General features: G+C 40.6%; 1 protein-coding gene across 1 annotated transcript; it reads right to left on the bottom strand.

Annotated features, from left to right (window-relative positions):
* Positions 1-1,016: 1,016 nt before the first annotated feature.
* Positions 1,017-14,918, bottom strand: LOC146370054 (chloride anion exchanger-like). The gene is made up of 20 exons (XM_084910102.1): positions 14,788-14,918; positions 12,872-13,011; positions 12,278-12,388; positions 12,034-12,194; positions 10,407-10,571; positions 10,181-10,333; positions 9,806-9,888; positions 8,739-8,886; positions 8,542-8,655; positions 7,854-7,931; positions 7,681-7,776; positions 7,467-7,573; positions 7,153-7,222; positions 5,565-5,657; positions 5,281-5,376; positions 2,549-2,776; positions 2,424-2,478; positions 2,157-2,302; positions 1,909-1,968; positions 1,017-1,043 (listed from the first exon to the last, which is right to left on the bottom strand). The coding sequence occupies exons 1-20, from the start codon at positions 14,916-14,918 to the stop codon at positions 1,017-1,019; spliced, it is 2,262 nt and encodes a 753-aa protein (XP_084766228.1).
* Positions 14,919-15,613: the final 695 nt, after the last annotated feature.

Genomic DNA, 15,613 nt, shown 5'->3' on the forward strand with positions numbered 1-15,613 from the left:
CTTTGATGTGAGACTCAAAGTCACAAAATGAAAAAATGTATTTGCAAAACAGATTCTTCAAACAACCTTTGTCTGCTGTATCTAATCTGAGATCAGTCTCATCACTCTGTTGGTTTTATCTTTGTTCAAATCAATCATTAACACAAACAGATTTTTATTCACCTGCAGTTAGGGATTACAGACACGAGGATTTCTCACCTGTTTGCTCATTCAGCGACACACTCATACAAACCTTTGCTGTATGTGCTGAAATTCACTTTTCACAGTTATTCTAGAAATGATGAATGAGAGAAATATTTCTTACATTTCCTATTTTAGAACTCAATTTAACATCAACCACGTGAAACAGCTAAAAGGACCAACGTGAACCTTTGATAGTCCATCTCTCTTGTCCTTAGAGGATAAAATATAGAAATAATTTGAGACAATATATATAAATAATTGAATTTTCTGTGATGTATTTTGTTACAATATGAAGAATTTACAGCTAAATTATAGAGTTTGTTTATTGAGGCAAAGTATGCAGTAGTCATGGTAACAAAAGTAGCATGTTGTCCAGAGCAATACTGTGGCTTTAATCATTTCTGGATAGCAGTAAAGCTAACAGTAACAGTTAAGATAATTATAACCATGCCCACTGCACTTTTAATGCATGTTATCTTTTGATATTAACATGTAACAAAGTTAATGGATTAAAAAAGGCAACAAACAGCATTATTTAGAGAGTAAAAAAGTTTATTCCAGCATTTCAGTCAGTTTTAACTCTTGAAAGCAATATTACCATTGCAAAGACATTCATCCTCACCATCATGAAAATGAAAATACACATGTAAAATAAATTATACAGTAATTGTCTACAAATCTATACAAATGTATACGATAAAAAAGCAATAGAATCAGTGCAGTTTCATGCATTGCATTAAAAGCCACAAACACACACACACACACACACACACACAGGGTTAATAGGTTCATCTTCCTCGTCTCTGGTCGTCCTCATCATCGTCACTCTGAAGTTATAACTCTGTTTGTGTGGGTGAAGCCTGTGGGAGAAGAAGGAGCTGACGTTCAGTCACGCTTGAGTCAATCTCATCTGTCATTAAAGCGACTTCTTGTCACAGTCCTGGGCCATTGTGACCCAGCGTTTTGAGTTTATTTTTATGTTTAAGTCCTTTAATTTTTCGAAGCTTATTTCTATCATTAGGTTGTCATTCTAGTTCTTTGTTATTAGATTCCCTTTATGTCTTCACCCCTCTGTTACGTCTCCCTTGCCCGTCATGTGTTTCGTGTCTGCATGTCTTGTGTTGTCAAGTTCATGTTGTCATCTCTGTGTCTCATTATGTTTCCTGTTTTATTTTGAAGAGGTCTTGTGTTCCTGTGTTCATTGTGTTTAGTTTTTCTCTTCCACTGTGACGTCATTATGTTCATTGGTGTCAGCTGTTTCCCCATGTGTTTCCACTGACAGATCAGATGACCGTTGTCCTCCATGATTTTTCTTCTTTATCTTGCAGCATCAAATTGAGGACCCCTATTATTTCGGGCTGTGTATTAGTTTTGGGGCGTACTTAGTTTTTCACAGTAGTTGTATAGTCCTGTGGAAACTTTCTTTTTCATGGGACTGCATGTGTTAGAAAGCTTATCAGTTATTAAATCAAAGACTTGTCTTGGTCATCAGGCTGCTGAAATGAGTTTTTATATATATTTTTTTAAATGATCAAGTTTAAAGAAATAATAAAATTCTGTGGGGGTTTTTCGTTTCAGAAGTTTAAAACTTTAGGAAACTTGGAAATAAATCATCCGATTTTATTTTTCTGCTTTTGGCTTCTGTATTGTAACCAGTAAAATAGATGAAAGTTATTTCTCAAAAACCACAAACATTGAAAAGCACAGTTTGAGACTGATACCTACATTTCTGTCTCTGCTCCTCAAATTGCCGGGCAGATATTGAATAGTGACTCCTGTCATTATCTGTAAAACATAAAGAACGTCAGATTCAATTTAGTTTCTTTTTTAAAATGTATTTATGGTCACAGCACAGTCGCCTCAAGGTGCTTTATATTGTAAAACCCTACATGTGTGTAATACTATTCTGTACATATTTCCAACAGTAAGATGTCAAATACTCCCTGAATATTGTGTTTGTTGCTCTTCTTTACCTTCTCATAATCAGACTTTTTTGGAGTAGGCTCCGGATGTTTCTCCAGGATGTGCAGCATGGCGTCATGCAGTGTCAGGTAGAACATTGAAGACTGAACTTCATCATCAAAGAAGCTACAATCATGGAGTTTCTCCAGGATGTAAGCTGCAACAGAAGGTCCAAATATGGTAGACAAACATACAGCTGAGTATGTGACAGGTGTTTAGGTTAGCATGGTAGGCTAACATGATTACTAAACTAATACAGACAATACGTTAGTACTTACGGTCACAGGCCACAATGTAGACCTCGACCTCAACTCGGATCAGCTCTTTCAGCAGCTGCAAAGAGAAATGAATTAAACAGAGCCAGAGTGAAACATCTGCTGCTGCTGCATGAATACAAACGCACTGCTCTGAGTCCCTTCAGTCCAGAGATGTCTAAGAAGGAGACGGCGGCAAAGTCCAGGACCAGGCTGTGAATCTCAACTCTGGGAAGCACAATGTTGGCCGGAAGCTCGGCGTTCCAGTCGATCCGGGCAGGAAAGTCTTTGAAGTCAGTCGGTTGGTCCAGCTCTTCCATGTTGCTCTCGTCCTCTGATTCATTTATGGGTCCACACGAGGTATTCAGGAGGCCGATCTGTAACAGCGAAATATGTTTTCTATGTCAGAGACTTCACCACACGGGAACACATTCCAGATGATGAGTCCATAATGAGCCTTTCTGCTCTCGCACAAGACTCTCATGTTGTGACTGATCGAGCGAAGTTGTAGACGCGCTTTAAACCAGAGACAAACTCACACATTACAAAGCCGTATAAATATTAAACACGCTGTGTCCACTGGGCTGTTTCGTTTGTTAATGCTGTTTGTCGAGTTTTCGTTAACAGTTTTTGTCGTTGTTTTATCTTTCGTTTGCACTCCTACGTATAGTGTATAGTAAGAGCATGTGCTGCTGTCAGCTCCTCCTCCTGTGCTCCTTCCAACCACACGATTGGTTCAGTATAATTGTTGTTGCCTTTCATGTTGTCCGTCGAAACATGGATGCAATGAGCTTACTGACTTTATATTGAACATATTTTATATCGCAGTCGAGGAACGTTTTTGCACAATATAAATTTTTATTGTTTTATCACCAGGCTCTACCTCGTATCATATTCATGCAATCGCTCATGTCTCAGATAAGTGATGCTGGACCTTGTACTGTTTGTTGTACAAATGACACTGTCGTTTTTCTCCACCAATTTTATATCATACCACTGCCAATACAACAGTCCTTTAATACCTCAGTGTGTGAAGAGGACTCTCCATTTACATGAACAAACTGGAGTCTATTAGATAGATATGATACAAACCACTGCAGTGCAGTACCTGTAATACCTACAGCATGTTCTAATCGCTCTAATAGGATATTATGGTCGACAGTATCGAACGCTGCACTGAGGTCTAGCAGGACAAGCACAGAGATGAGTCCACTGTCAGAGGCCATAAGAAGATCATTTGTAACCTTCACTAAAGCTGTTTCTGTGCTGTGATGAGCTCTGAAACCTGACTGAAACTCTTCAAATAAACCATTCCTCTGCAGATGATCTGTTAGCTGTTTGACAACTACTCTTTCAAGGATTTTTGATATGAAAGGAAGGTTGGAGATTGGCCTGTAATTAGCTAAGACTGCTGGGTCTAGAGATGCTTTTTGAGTAAAGGTTTAACTACAGCCAGCTTGAAGGCCTGTGGTACATAGCTGATTATTAGAGATAGGTTGATCGTATTTAAGATCGAAGAATTAATTAATGGCAGGACTTCTTTGAGCAGTTTTGTAGGAATGGGGTCTAAAAGACACGTTGATGGTTTGGAGGAAGTAATTATTGAAGTTAACTCAGAAAGATCAATTGGAGGAAAAGAGTCTAACTTAACATCAATGGTACTAAGAGTAGCTGTAGATAATATTACATCTGTGGGATGATTACTGGTAATTTTTTCTCTAATGATAAAAATTTAATTTGTGAAGAAGTTCATGAAGTCATTACTAGTTAATGTTAAAGGGATGGTTGGCTCAACAGAGCTCTGACTCTTTGTCAGCCTGGCTACAGTGCTGAAGAGAAACCTGGTGTTGTTCTTATTTTCTTCAATCAGTGATGAATAGTAAGATGTTCTGGCTTTGCGGAGGGCTTTCTTATAAAGCAGTGAACTATTTCTCCAGGCTAAATGATGATCCTCTAAATTTGTGACACGCCATTTCCTCTCCAGCTTACGAGTCATCTGCTTTAGGCTACGTGTTTGAGAATTATACCACGGAGTCAGGTAGATGATAACAAGTAAGACTGGTTTCTGAATTTTACAGCTGGGGTGGACGAGGTTAAGCATCAGGCTTTCAAATGAATTAAAAGTCTGTCTTGGTCTTTCATTAATAGGCTGGTGTGAAAAATTGCTGCCACACCACCCCCTCGGCCTGTGCTTCGAGGTTTCTGGTAGTTAGAATGACTCGGGGGTGTTGATTCATTTAAACTAACATAATCATCCTGCTGCAACCAGGTTTCTGTAAGGCAGAGTAAATCAATTTGTTGATCCATTATTAAGTCATGTACTAACAGAGACTTGGAGGAGAGAGACCTAATATTTAATAATCCACATTTCACTGTTTTACTCTTTGGTTCAGATGTGGATACTGTATTGTTCTTTCTTTGTGATTGTTTATGTTTAAGTTGTTTGTTGCTGGTTTTTAGTTTGTTTTTTGTCTGTTTGGGAGCTGACACAGTCTCTATGGAGATGGGTTTTTGGGGGGTAGCAGGAGGAGAGAAGCTGCAGAGAGACGTGTAAGACTGCAGCTCTGCTTCCTGGTCCCAACTCTGGATAGTCATATTTTGGGAGGTTTAATAAATTTGTCCATATTTCTAGAAATGAGAGCTGCTCCATCCAAAGTGGGATGGATGCCGTCTCTCCTAACATAATACATCACTGCTGTTTTCTGTACATTTCTAAACATGCAGATTTACAGTGTTTACCTAAATTGAGTTGAAAGAGATGAGCAAGAAGCAAATGTTAATATTAAAAATGAGTAAATGAGGCTTCTTTGCCTTGTTAATGTGTCGACACAGGCAACATTTGTGCCGTTACTATCAAACCAAGCTCAGCCTCGATACTCACAGATGTCCACTGCAACTTGCCCTTCTTCAGAAGTTTCCGTATCATCCTCACTGCTTTATTTCTCTTTCTCAACACCCGTAATGGGTTAAACCCGACCTGGGAAGACATACAGTAAGTGTGTCATTTATCACAAGTAATCATAGGAGATAGTATCAGATCAGAGATGAGATTGTACTCCATCTATTTTATTGTCCTGTGAAGAATTCTGATGCTTTTTAAAAACGAAATTATCAAACTGATCCTTTTATTCTTTAACAGTTCCATTAAAGGCAGATGTGACTTACAGCTTCCACCAGCTTGTTCCTGAAGAACTCAATGTTGGCAAAGAAGATTGGAGATGGGATCCTGAAGATCTTCACTCCTTCTGGCTCGTATATCTGAAAAGAGTTTTAAAGTACTGCAAAATCAAAATCAATGACTAGTTGTTCAAATCTCAATTTGAAAATCAGCTGGTAAACTGTCAGGTACATTTAGTATCAAAGCATCCACAAAAAGACCTTCCTTCTGCATTATTGGAGGACATAAATATCCAAACTTGGAAATACTCAAGAGCAAGAGCAGATGAAGGGGGACTCCATGGATTTTTCGATTGGGGCGCTCTACACTCTGTCAGGTGGGTCCCAGCATTTTTGAGTTTATTTGGTGAGGTTGCTTTCCTATGTTAAACTCATGTTAAACTCATGTGTTATTTTAAAGTTAAGGGTGTAGTTGACTTATTTTGTATTTTGTATTACTTGTGAGATGTGTTAAGTTCTAGTATGATTATTAGTTTCTCTTGGTTGAGTTTTTAGTCTGGTTTGTGTTTCTTTTATGGGTCATTACTGTCTATGTAGGTTCTCCTGGTGTTCCGTGTTGTCATGTGTACGTCCTTTCCTTGTTCCTGTTTTATTTAGTCTTGTGTTCCATGTTCAGTGTGTTTAGTTTTGTTTTCCTGTGGCGTTCAGCTGTGTTTCCAGGTGTTACTTCCCTCATTACCCTTCTGTGTATTTAAGTCCTCTGTCTCTCTGTGTTCATTGTCGGGTCCTCTGTTTATCTTGTCAGGTCCATGTCTGTGTTTCATTGAGTTTAGTTTTGCTTTGCCTTGTTTTCTGTTTTGGCTATCAGCCTCAATAAAAGCCTCGCCTTTTGTTACAGCTCGTTCTCTCTCCCGTGTCTGCTTTTGGGTCCACACCGCAAACACACCGGCCTGCCTGGCCGTGACACACTCTGAGGGATAGGAAATGCAATGTCTCCTAGCAGGCTGGCTATGAGATAATAAGGCATAAGCACTTCCTGTGAAAAGTTTGTTGTTTTTTAATTGTAATTAGTAATACCGCTGCTTTTGTATTGGTCATTTTCAAGACAGTCAAGTGCTTAGTTATTACATATCCTTTACGTTATAATTTAAGCACAACACTCATTCACAGATACAGTGTAAATGAGGGTAAAGTCTCTCTCAGCACCTTTAATCTCCACTGTTTTCTCTGACTCTTATAGATCTTGAAATCACATGAAACTTGCTGAGTATGTACATTTTGTAACTGAACTGATTGCTCTACGTGCATCATAGCCTCTAATAAAAGCTTTTGCACATTACAAATGTGCATTTGTCCTTTACATAAACATTCATTCAGACTAAGGAAGGACTAACTGTGTTCATCATAAAATCATGCCTGACGCTCTGTATTTTATTCTTTAATAGCCTACTTAAAAGACTTGGTCACAGGTTTTTACCTCTAGTTTGATCATTATTTTAATTTTGTATAATTACAAAACCATACATTTTGTTGTGGCCTGTAGAACTAATCCAAATGCCTGAGATAATATCCCGACAGCTGTGTAAATATTTGAAAGGTAAACTGAAGCCACCTGAGGGGCCACACGCTAACTCACGCTGATGTAGTCCTTTCGGTCTTTGTAGATATCGGTGCCCCTGATGTTGGCCAGCAGACTGCAGCGAGGACTGAAGCAAACAAGCAAACATGACATGCTAACATGCTCACAATGATGACGATACAACGATGAAAGGTTTGATGTAAACTACTGTATCATTTACAAGAATCAGAGTTACGTGTTTGTACTCGCTGTCGGGGTCATTTATCTAACAGCTGACAGAATAAAAGCCATCATTTGAACCTCGTGACAATAGCGTGATGAAATAACAACAGTAATCAGTTACATGATCACATTGTACACCAAATACTCACAACTGAGTCCTGAGGATGACACTGATCAGCTCCACACCGAGGCCGACAGCCAGTCCCAGATCCAGCCCCAGCAAGAAGGCACCGATGCAGCTAGCCAGCCACACCACCTTGTTGTGGTAAGAAACATGTTGTTTACTAACAAGGAGGCCACGTGTCCTTTCTTACAAAATATAAACATGGTCTTTAAGAGTACTGGAAGTTTGTGAGGTCTTACACAGTCGGCTTTGTCCCTCCTCCACAGATATGGGATCTCTCTGAACTGCATCAGACTGCCCTTCAGGTTGACGATGATCACGGCGCCCAGCACGGACTGTTAAAGCAGAGGGCCAGAGATCGGCTTTCCCAGAGTATAGACAGCATGTCAGAGGCACAGGGAGGTGTACATACCTTTGGTAGGGGCTCCAGTAGGAATCCAATAGCCAATGTGACGATCATCACTATGACAGCTGACAGTAAACCAGCTACCTGAAAACGACAGAAGAGGCAGAGGATTGAAAAACAAACGTGATGGAAATCAGATTCTGTGAGTTTGTGCTGATTTAAAAAGGACTTTATCAGATCAGTTGATTGATACACGTTCTCCTCTAAACACTAGAGGTCACTGTTGGCTGGCCTTTCTATTGGTCACTCACTGTGAATTTAATGCATTTGTGTGACTGTATGTCAGAGCGACGAGCCGCAGCTGAAACTAGCAGTGTCACAGGAACTGCTGTCAATTCATTTGCAGTTAATCACAGAGTCTCTATGAACGTGTATAAACAGAAGAGAATGGACAGATTCTGTAAACTGATATCATGCAGTTTGTCATATTTAAATGTTTTCCAGGGATTCAACAAATGAATTGTAGTGAAAAAGCAAAGATTTCATTATAAAGATTTTCATTGTAAAGATACTTCAAACGTTTGTGTTACGAAATTGGACTTCAGTTTCAATATTATTCAATACAGCTTTATTTATACAGCACCAAATCACAACAACAAACCTCACGGTGCTTTATACTGTAAGGTAGACCCTACAATAATACAGAAAACCCTGCCTGACATGGACAGATCCGGGATCAGCTACATTAGGTTACCTGAGTTTTCCCTCCTGTGCTCTCCTGAACTGCACTCCTAGAAAGAGCTGTACTCGCTGCAAAAGACCTGAAGGAAGCTCCAAAGATGTTGCTGACTCCAAAGGCTATCAGCTCCTGTAGCCGGGTCACAGAGATAAAAAAATCACACTGACGTCCTGACACGACTTTAACCTACATGTGGCTGAGTTGTTACCCACCTGGTTTCCATCTATGGTGTAATCATGTTTTATAGAATAAACCTTGGCCACAGAGAAGGCCACAGCAAAACCCACGATGGCTATAGGAAACGCTTCCACTGCTGTTTCTTGGAAGATCTGCGGGTTTGGGGCGACTGGCGCCTCGTACCTGAAACGGTACAAGTCTGTCAGATTATTGTGTCTCTAAACATGGACACGCTCAGGTGGATCAGCCACAAGTGATAAGAGGAACAATTCAGAGCCAGAACTCAGACCATTACCTTAACATGTTGGACCCTTAGCTAAAGCGTAATATTATGTTTCTGTTTCAAAATACAGGCTCATGGTTCTGGGTCACTCTGACCCAGCATTTTGACCTTCTTGTATTCTAGTAATATTTTGTATTATGTTCAGGGTCATTCATGGTCGTAGTTATTCTGAGTGTTCTTGTTTAGTTCTTGGACTATTCGGTTCCCCTTGTGTCTTTGTCCTCTGTGTCTCTCTCTCGTGTTCATGTCTGATTTGTCTCGGCTGTGTTCACTGTGTGTTTTCTGTTCTCTGGACATTGTGCTGTGTATTTAAGCCTCCGTCTCCCTCTTTCCCCGCCGTGTGTTCTGCCTACCAGCCTGTTTAGTTTCATTACAAGTTTAGTTATTTTTGTATTTTCTGATGTTCAGCAATAAAGCTGCCTGTTGAGTTTCTGTCTCGCCTCCATGAGTCTGCGTTTGGGTCCTCAAATCAAAAACATATTTAATTTTGGCCAAAGCAGAAAGAGACATAACATGTGTAAAGTTTGCATGTTGCATTTTAGAACTATAATGTTGTGGAAGTGGTTTGACCTCTCTTTGACTGCCTTTCTGATTTCACACTTTTACAGGCTCCAAAACAAACTGTTAGCTTTTAGCTATTATCACCTTATAAACTTCTTATGTACTTGTGAGTTATGCACAGTCTCAGGATATTAAAACCACAGTATAATATTACAGGGGAAGTTTGTCATTGATAACTCCTGCTGCTGATGTTCTGACTCTTCTACAGCAAAGATAAAACAATCGACAGGTTTTACTGTGAGCTTGATGTATTCTTACCCTTTTGGTATATAACCAACAACATCAATGCCATATCTTGTCTTAAAGTCGAATGCATATGAAACTCCACATGCAATAACAGTCTGTGAAAGAAATGACAAATGATTATTCACAGCTATTTACTCTTTTAAATACAAAAGTCAGAGAGCATTTATTAACTGCAGGTGTGAACCTGTGACCGGTATCTCTCGCTGAAATCTTTTTCTGGCCCATAAATGAACATTACTCACTTTAATGAGTGTTATTCACCTGCTGAGTACAGTCGTTACAGTGAAGAGCCAAAACCAGTGTAATAAATATCAGTGTTGTTGTTTATGGAACCAACAAGCCTTCAAAGAGATGCAAAAATGTCAGGAGTCGTGCAGTGTTGCTCACCATGACGACCTCTATGGGGATCGGCACAGGCAGCTTGGATTTAAATCGGTCATTTATCTCCTTTACGATGAACACCACCACCATGATCACGATGGAGATCACCACATCACAGACATTGGTGGAGGTGATCTTGTTAAAGATGATCTCCAAGGTCTGAAGAATGAAACCAGCAGATAAACAACCTGTTGTGATGAACAGAGCAAGCTTCAAGCTGGCCTGTGCTTACATATATGAGTGACAGCGGCCCGCTGATCCCTGGAACTTCCAGCCCCAACACAAACTTGAGCTGCGACACCAGAATGTGGATCGCAGCAGCTGTGGTGAAACCTGACACAAGTGTGTCGGAAAGGTACATGACAACGAAGCCCACCTGCAGAACGCCCATCGCAAGCTGCCAGAGACAGGAGTCACAAACAGATTCAGTCATTTAGATTGAAAAACCCAACATGATAAACATAACAAAATAGTGTATTATTAAACTGCGAGTTACCAGAAAAAGAAAAAAGGTTTTTTGAATTTCTTTTAGGAATGAAAACCCTGTGACGTCCCTCTGTGTACGACTACATCAAGGTTAACAACAGCTGTTCATCTGAATGTGCTGCTTGTTTGATTAGCAGATCTGGTGTTCTCATCCGTAACATAAACAGCTAACACACAGTAAAGTACCACTCTGTGTGATTAGTATTACAAAAATAGCCTTAAAGTACCGATAAGAGTCCACTTGGGACCAATGAATGTTTACATTGTAAACTGCAGTCCTCTCAACAGTTATAAAAGTAACTGCCAGTTTTCTGTAAATCACATAATTGATGAAGTGAACCATCTACTAAACAGCATACTTTACATATAACTTATATATATTTCAGCTACTTCATGTTTCCCTAAAGCACAGCTGTCAGAGCACACAACAGGAAACACCCAGGGAGTGCGAGCCTCTGCCTGCTCACTCTCTGGGCAGTTTGCTTTCAAGAGAATAATGCTGTATTTTTCATTTATAACTGTAGTTTGTAGTGCAGTGAAAAATCAGATTTTGTGTAGCATGACAGATCCTGTCTTTGATTACACAATTGTTACGCAGGAGTAACATGAATAACTTGAGTTTATTACATAACTACTTTCTAACTACTGTAACTAGGCTGCTTATTGTTCCTGCCATCACTTTCTTTAAAGACTGAACACAGCTTGAAAGAAAGGCGGACGTGAAATGCAAGAGTGAGATTCTAGGTCAAATATGACATGATCATATATCCTCATTGCTCTGTGACTCTCGCTGCAGGTAATAACTGCTCCTGTATGGAGCTTATCTTATCCCACCTCAGTCCAAAGCTAACAAACCTAAACATAGTAAGTCCATCTATGAGTGCCTCTTATGCTCACTGACTGGGATTTAGGTTTTGTTTCACCTATTCCAAAAAAAGAGCACAGCCTTCTTGGTGCGTCCAGCTAACCATCGCCTTAAATGGATAAATGTGAGAGTACAATCAATATTCTCATGACTTTTAAAATGTCAACCTACTTTTCAGTAGCCGTCAGTGTTTTCATGCTAACACTATTATGCTACATTTGCTGCTCAATAGTATTTTTTGATGGAAAGATGGAGCGAAGTATGCTCCTTTGAAAGGCAGAGCTCACAAATGAAGTTGTGATGAACGGCTCTCAAGGAGCCTTATTAAAAAGGACGAAACACAACATCTGTTTTCTGTCAAGGACACAAAGCTTTTTGTTGTTTCCAAATCACAAACGTATGTTTGAGATCCTACAGGTTTGTATTTGATCCTCAGAAAGCATGCTTGTTGACAAGGTGACTCAGTTGTTGACTAGAGCAACTTATTGGCTGTGGCGAGCCGATTCACCTGCATGATACCGGCAAGGAAGGTGACAGAAGAGGCCACCAGCACTCTCTGCTCGTCTCTGGTCAGGCCTTCAAACCCCGTGATGTTGAACGCCGGCCCCTCGTCTGGGACCAGCCTGGTGACCGCTGAGCCAATCATCAGACAGAGCACTGGAAACGGACCTTCAGGGAGACAGGAGGATGGCAGATATACTTACACTCTAACATTTAGAGAGCAGCTATATAGAAATGGACGATGGCCTTACCCACTGAGATGTGTCTGGAGGTGCCGAGGAAAAAGTAGATGATAACAGGGAAGAAGGCGGAGAAGAGCCCATACCAGGGTGGCAGAGAGGCCAACAAACAGTAGGCCAGCCCTGCAAGACAGAAACACCAGTTGAGTAAATCTCTGGGCTCTCAATAAGTAAGTAAAGTATACAAAGGCTAAAGAACCCTTCCTCCTAATTTCTTTTTACATCTATACTGTTACGATGTCACCTCCACTCACCTGCTGCTGATGAGGAGCAGCCAATTAAAAGAAAGGGCTGCACCAACATGCAAATTGATCTATAAATGTAATGTTTTTCTTTTTCTGAATGTTTTAGATGATATTGTGTCTCCATTAAAATGAGCCAACGTACACAATCATCAAGCGATCAAATGGTTATTTCCTCATTTCAAAGCTGCTGTTAAGCACACTCACTGTCGTTTAAACAGCTCAGATAAGAGCGCAGAGGTTCTCACAGCTGTCTGTTATCACAGGTTATCACAGTTAGTCAGATAGGGCCCAAGTTGCACAGTCATTATTATTATTATTACTTCAAAGAGTTCAGAGGCTGTAACTTTCTGTTGATACTCACCTTGCAGGACAGCCACCAGTCCAGTGCTGACACCAGACACGATGTCACCCAGCAGCCACTCTTTGAATCGGTACGCTTTCATCCAGCCGATGACTGGGAGAAGAGACAGAGCTGTGCTCTTGGCTCGTTTAGCGTCACATCTGAAACGATAATGAACCAAAACTAGAGTAACCACTTTTTACATTTATGCTTCACAAGATTATTTAAACTGATTAAAGTGTACAAACATCGATCAGTTTAAGTCCTGCGTTTGTTTGTTCTTTTCAAAAGATATGAAAAATATATTCAGCATAGCAGGAGAAACTTCTTCAAATGAGCTCCACCCTGCCCAATTACGACTTTTGAATTAGTTAATATCACATAAATACTAATAACTATATAAAGTGAATACATTATTTTTATTTAGATCTGTCTTAAGATAAATCCATCCACATATTTAGTTACACCCACATTATCCTGTAGAAAGCACAGGCCTGCCAGCGTTTCACCAAAACACCCGCTACATCTCATTTTTAACGTTTTAGACATCAGTGACAATCTTAATGTCAGACGAGTGCTGATCTACGTCGCGGCTGGACTGGGACAAAAACATCGACCGTGATATCTTTGGTCCGACTGGCCTGACGTGATCACCCAATAAACAAATAATGTATTTCTATATAAAGGGAGAGAGAGACTGTCATGGATGCATCATGTATGGATGTAATTCTGTTTAAAACTCGTGCTATCAACCAGAGACTGCGAGGGCTGCTTGTTGCTGGTGCAGCAGCACCGACAGCTGACATGTCCGGTAATCTCACACATTCTGCTGCATCTATTTTTACTTACTTAGTTTTTCTCTCTTTGCTTTTCTGCTCAACTTTCTCGCCTCTCGTGTGTGCGCACAGAGGAGAGGGCCCGGCTGCGGTAAGAGGCTCGATTGGCCAATCCGGTGTCGGTGATGAAACTGGACTAACACTGCCTGTGCGTGTAGGGTCAAAATAATAAGAATCTGGATTTTTCAAAAATGTTCAGTCTTGAAACTACAGTAAAATTGATATTGTGTACCTGTGTAGTCTAATGTCACGCTGAGTATCAAAGCATTAAAGCATCATTAATATAAAGATAGACAAACACAGCAAACAGCAGGATTAAGGCCACATTAAGAAAAAAGATTAGTGATCATTTCGAGTTTAAAGATGAAAATCTATTTTGAGATAAAATGGTGAAATGTGGTTGTTTCAAGACAAACTGCCCTCCACCCTCTGCAAAATGCATAGATGAGAGAGTGAAATCGCACTTCTCTTGTAGCACATGAACACTGTGTGGTGATGGTGCAGGAATAAGCTCGGAAGGGAAAAACACACAAACTTGGAAGAAAAGGAAATAGGTGACAGTGGACCGATGATAGCGGTGGTTACACCCTCGTGCAATAAAGAAGATGCATGTTGTAACACAAGACACGATAAGAAAGCTGATCAAGTTCTTTCACAAGACATTTTGTAGATGTTAGAGGAGCTGCGAGTCTCCACATTCCCACCTTTTCCCCTCAAAATACTATTTCATGTTTAATCTCAAAATGTTGACTTTAATCTAATAGAGATAAAGCGCCTTGAGGCGACTGTTGTTGCTGTGCTATATAAATAAATTTGAATTGAATTTAATCTCAAAATTAAACTTAATACTTGTCTTACATAACACATAATGTTTTTCTATCAGGTAAAGTGTCTCGTCAGACCTTAATCACTATAAACGTAACCTGTGTAAACTGAGCCCAACAAGCTTGAACCTTTGTTGATGGAAATAAGAGCAGCTGCTGCTGAAATCACCACAGTTCATCAAACCTTTGCAGAGTCGTCGTTTGGAACGTAGGTTTGTATTCAGTGATCACAGCAACCAAACAGAAAACACAGCAAACAGTCTGACATGTTGCTTACGTGAAATATTGTTTGATGTGGTCCAGCATAGTTTTGCGGTGCCTGTAGATCTTTTCATGGTCCTGAGCGAAGGACTCCTCCGAGTACAGCGGCCTGGTCACCACGTACTGCTGAGCTGCCGGGCGCATCATCTCGCCTTTGCTGCTTCCTCTCTGTGTGGCTCTGAGGTCCATTAATCACATCGGGTTAGCAAAAGGATCCCGTCCTTCCTTTGAACATCACTTATCAAAGCACATTAACAGAAAACAGCAAAGGTCCAGACCCCCAAATACAAGACAGAGCACATAAGGCAGGTCAGAGCGTGCGTCGTCCCAGAGGGTGAGATTGTCAGGTTGAAGAAACACCAGAGAAGTTTGGTTTGAGTTTTAGCAGTCCTCACTTCCCCACAGTTCCCTCTTTACTTTCCAACACGTACGTATATGCAGAGCAGCTCGTCCTACGTACCTGAGAGCGTCCCAGTCTGTGTCGAAGCTTCCACCGTCTCTTCCTCCTGCTCCAGATCCTGGAAATCAACTGGGGTCTCAGACGGTCGTGCCACCAATAAATACCATCTCTCCCACTTATCACATTGTAATTATTAACAACAATGACGATCATGTCATTCTTTCAAGTATGAACACATGTGCCGATGCCTGCTGCACCCTTGACCTTTGTTCTCACTGATAACCCGCAACTTTTAGTAGACGGAGGATGTGGACAGTAAAGGTTAGAGCAGACGACTGTTATGAACCGGAAATCAAGAAGCATTTCCGACGAGGGGACGGCTGCCTCTGTGCACCTTAGGAAGTGTCGGGGGGACTGGGTCTGTGACCCAACGTTTTGAGTT

The sequence above is a fragment of the Perissodus microlepis genome, chromosome 17, assembly GCF_051167445.1.
Source record: "Perissodus microlepis isolate ML-2025 ecotype Zambia chromosome 17, ASM5116744v1, whole genome shotgun sequence".
NCBI lineage: Eukaryota > Metazoa > Chordata > Actinopteri > Cichliformes > Cichlidae > Perissodus > Perissodus microlepis.

Excerpts from the sequence above, each read along its gene's own strand:
- LOC146370054 (XM_084910102.1), bottom strand. The coding sequence starts at position 14,918 with ATGATGCGCCCGGCAGCTCAGCAGTACGTGGTGACCAGGCCGCTGTAC. Across the intron at positions 10,334-10,406 it reads GGCCGCTGTCACTCATATAT|ACCTTGGAGATCATCTTTAA; the intron begins GTAAGCACAGGC and ends TTCATTCTTCAG. Across the intron at positions 7,223-7,466 it reads GTCATCCTCAGGACTCAGTT|TCCTCGCTGCAGTCTGCTGG; the intron begins GTGAGTATTTGG and ends TGTTTGCTTCAG.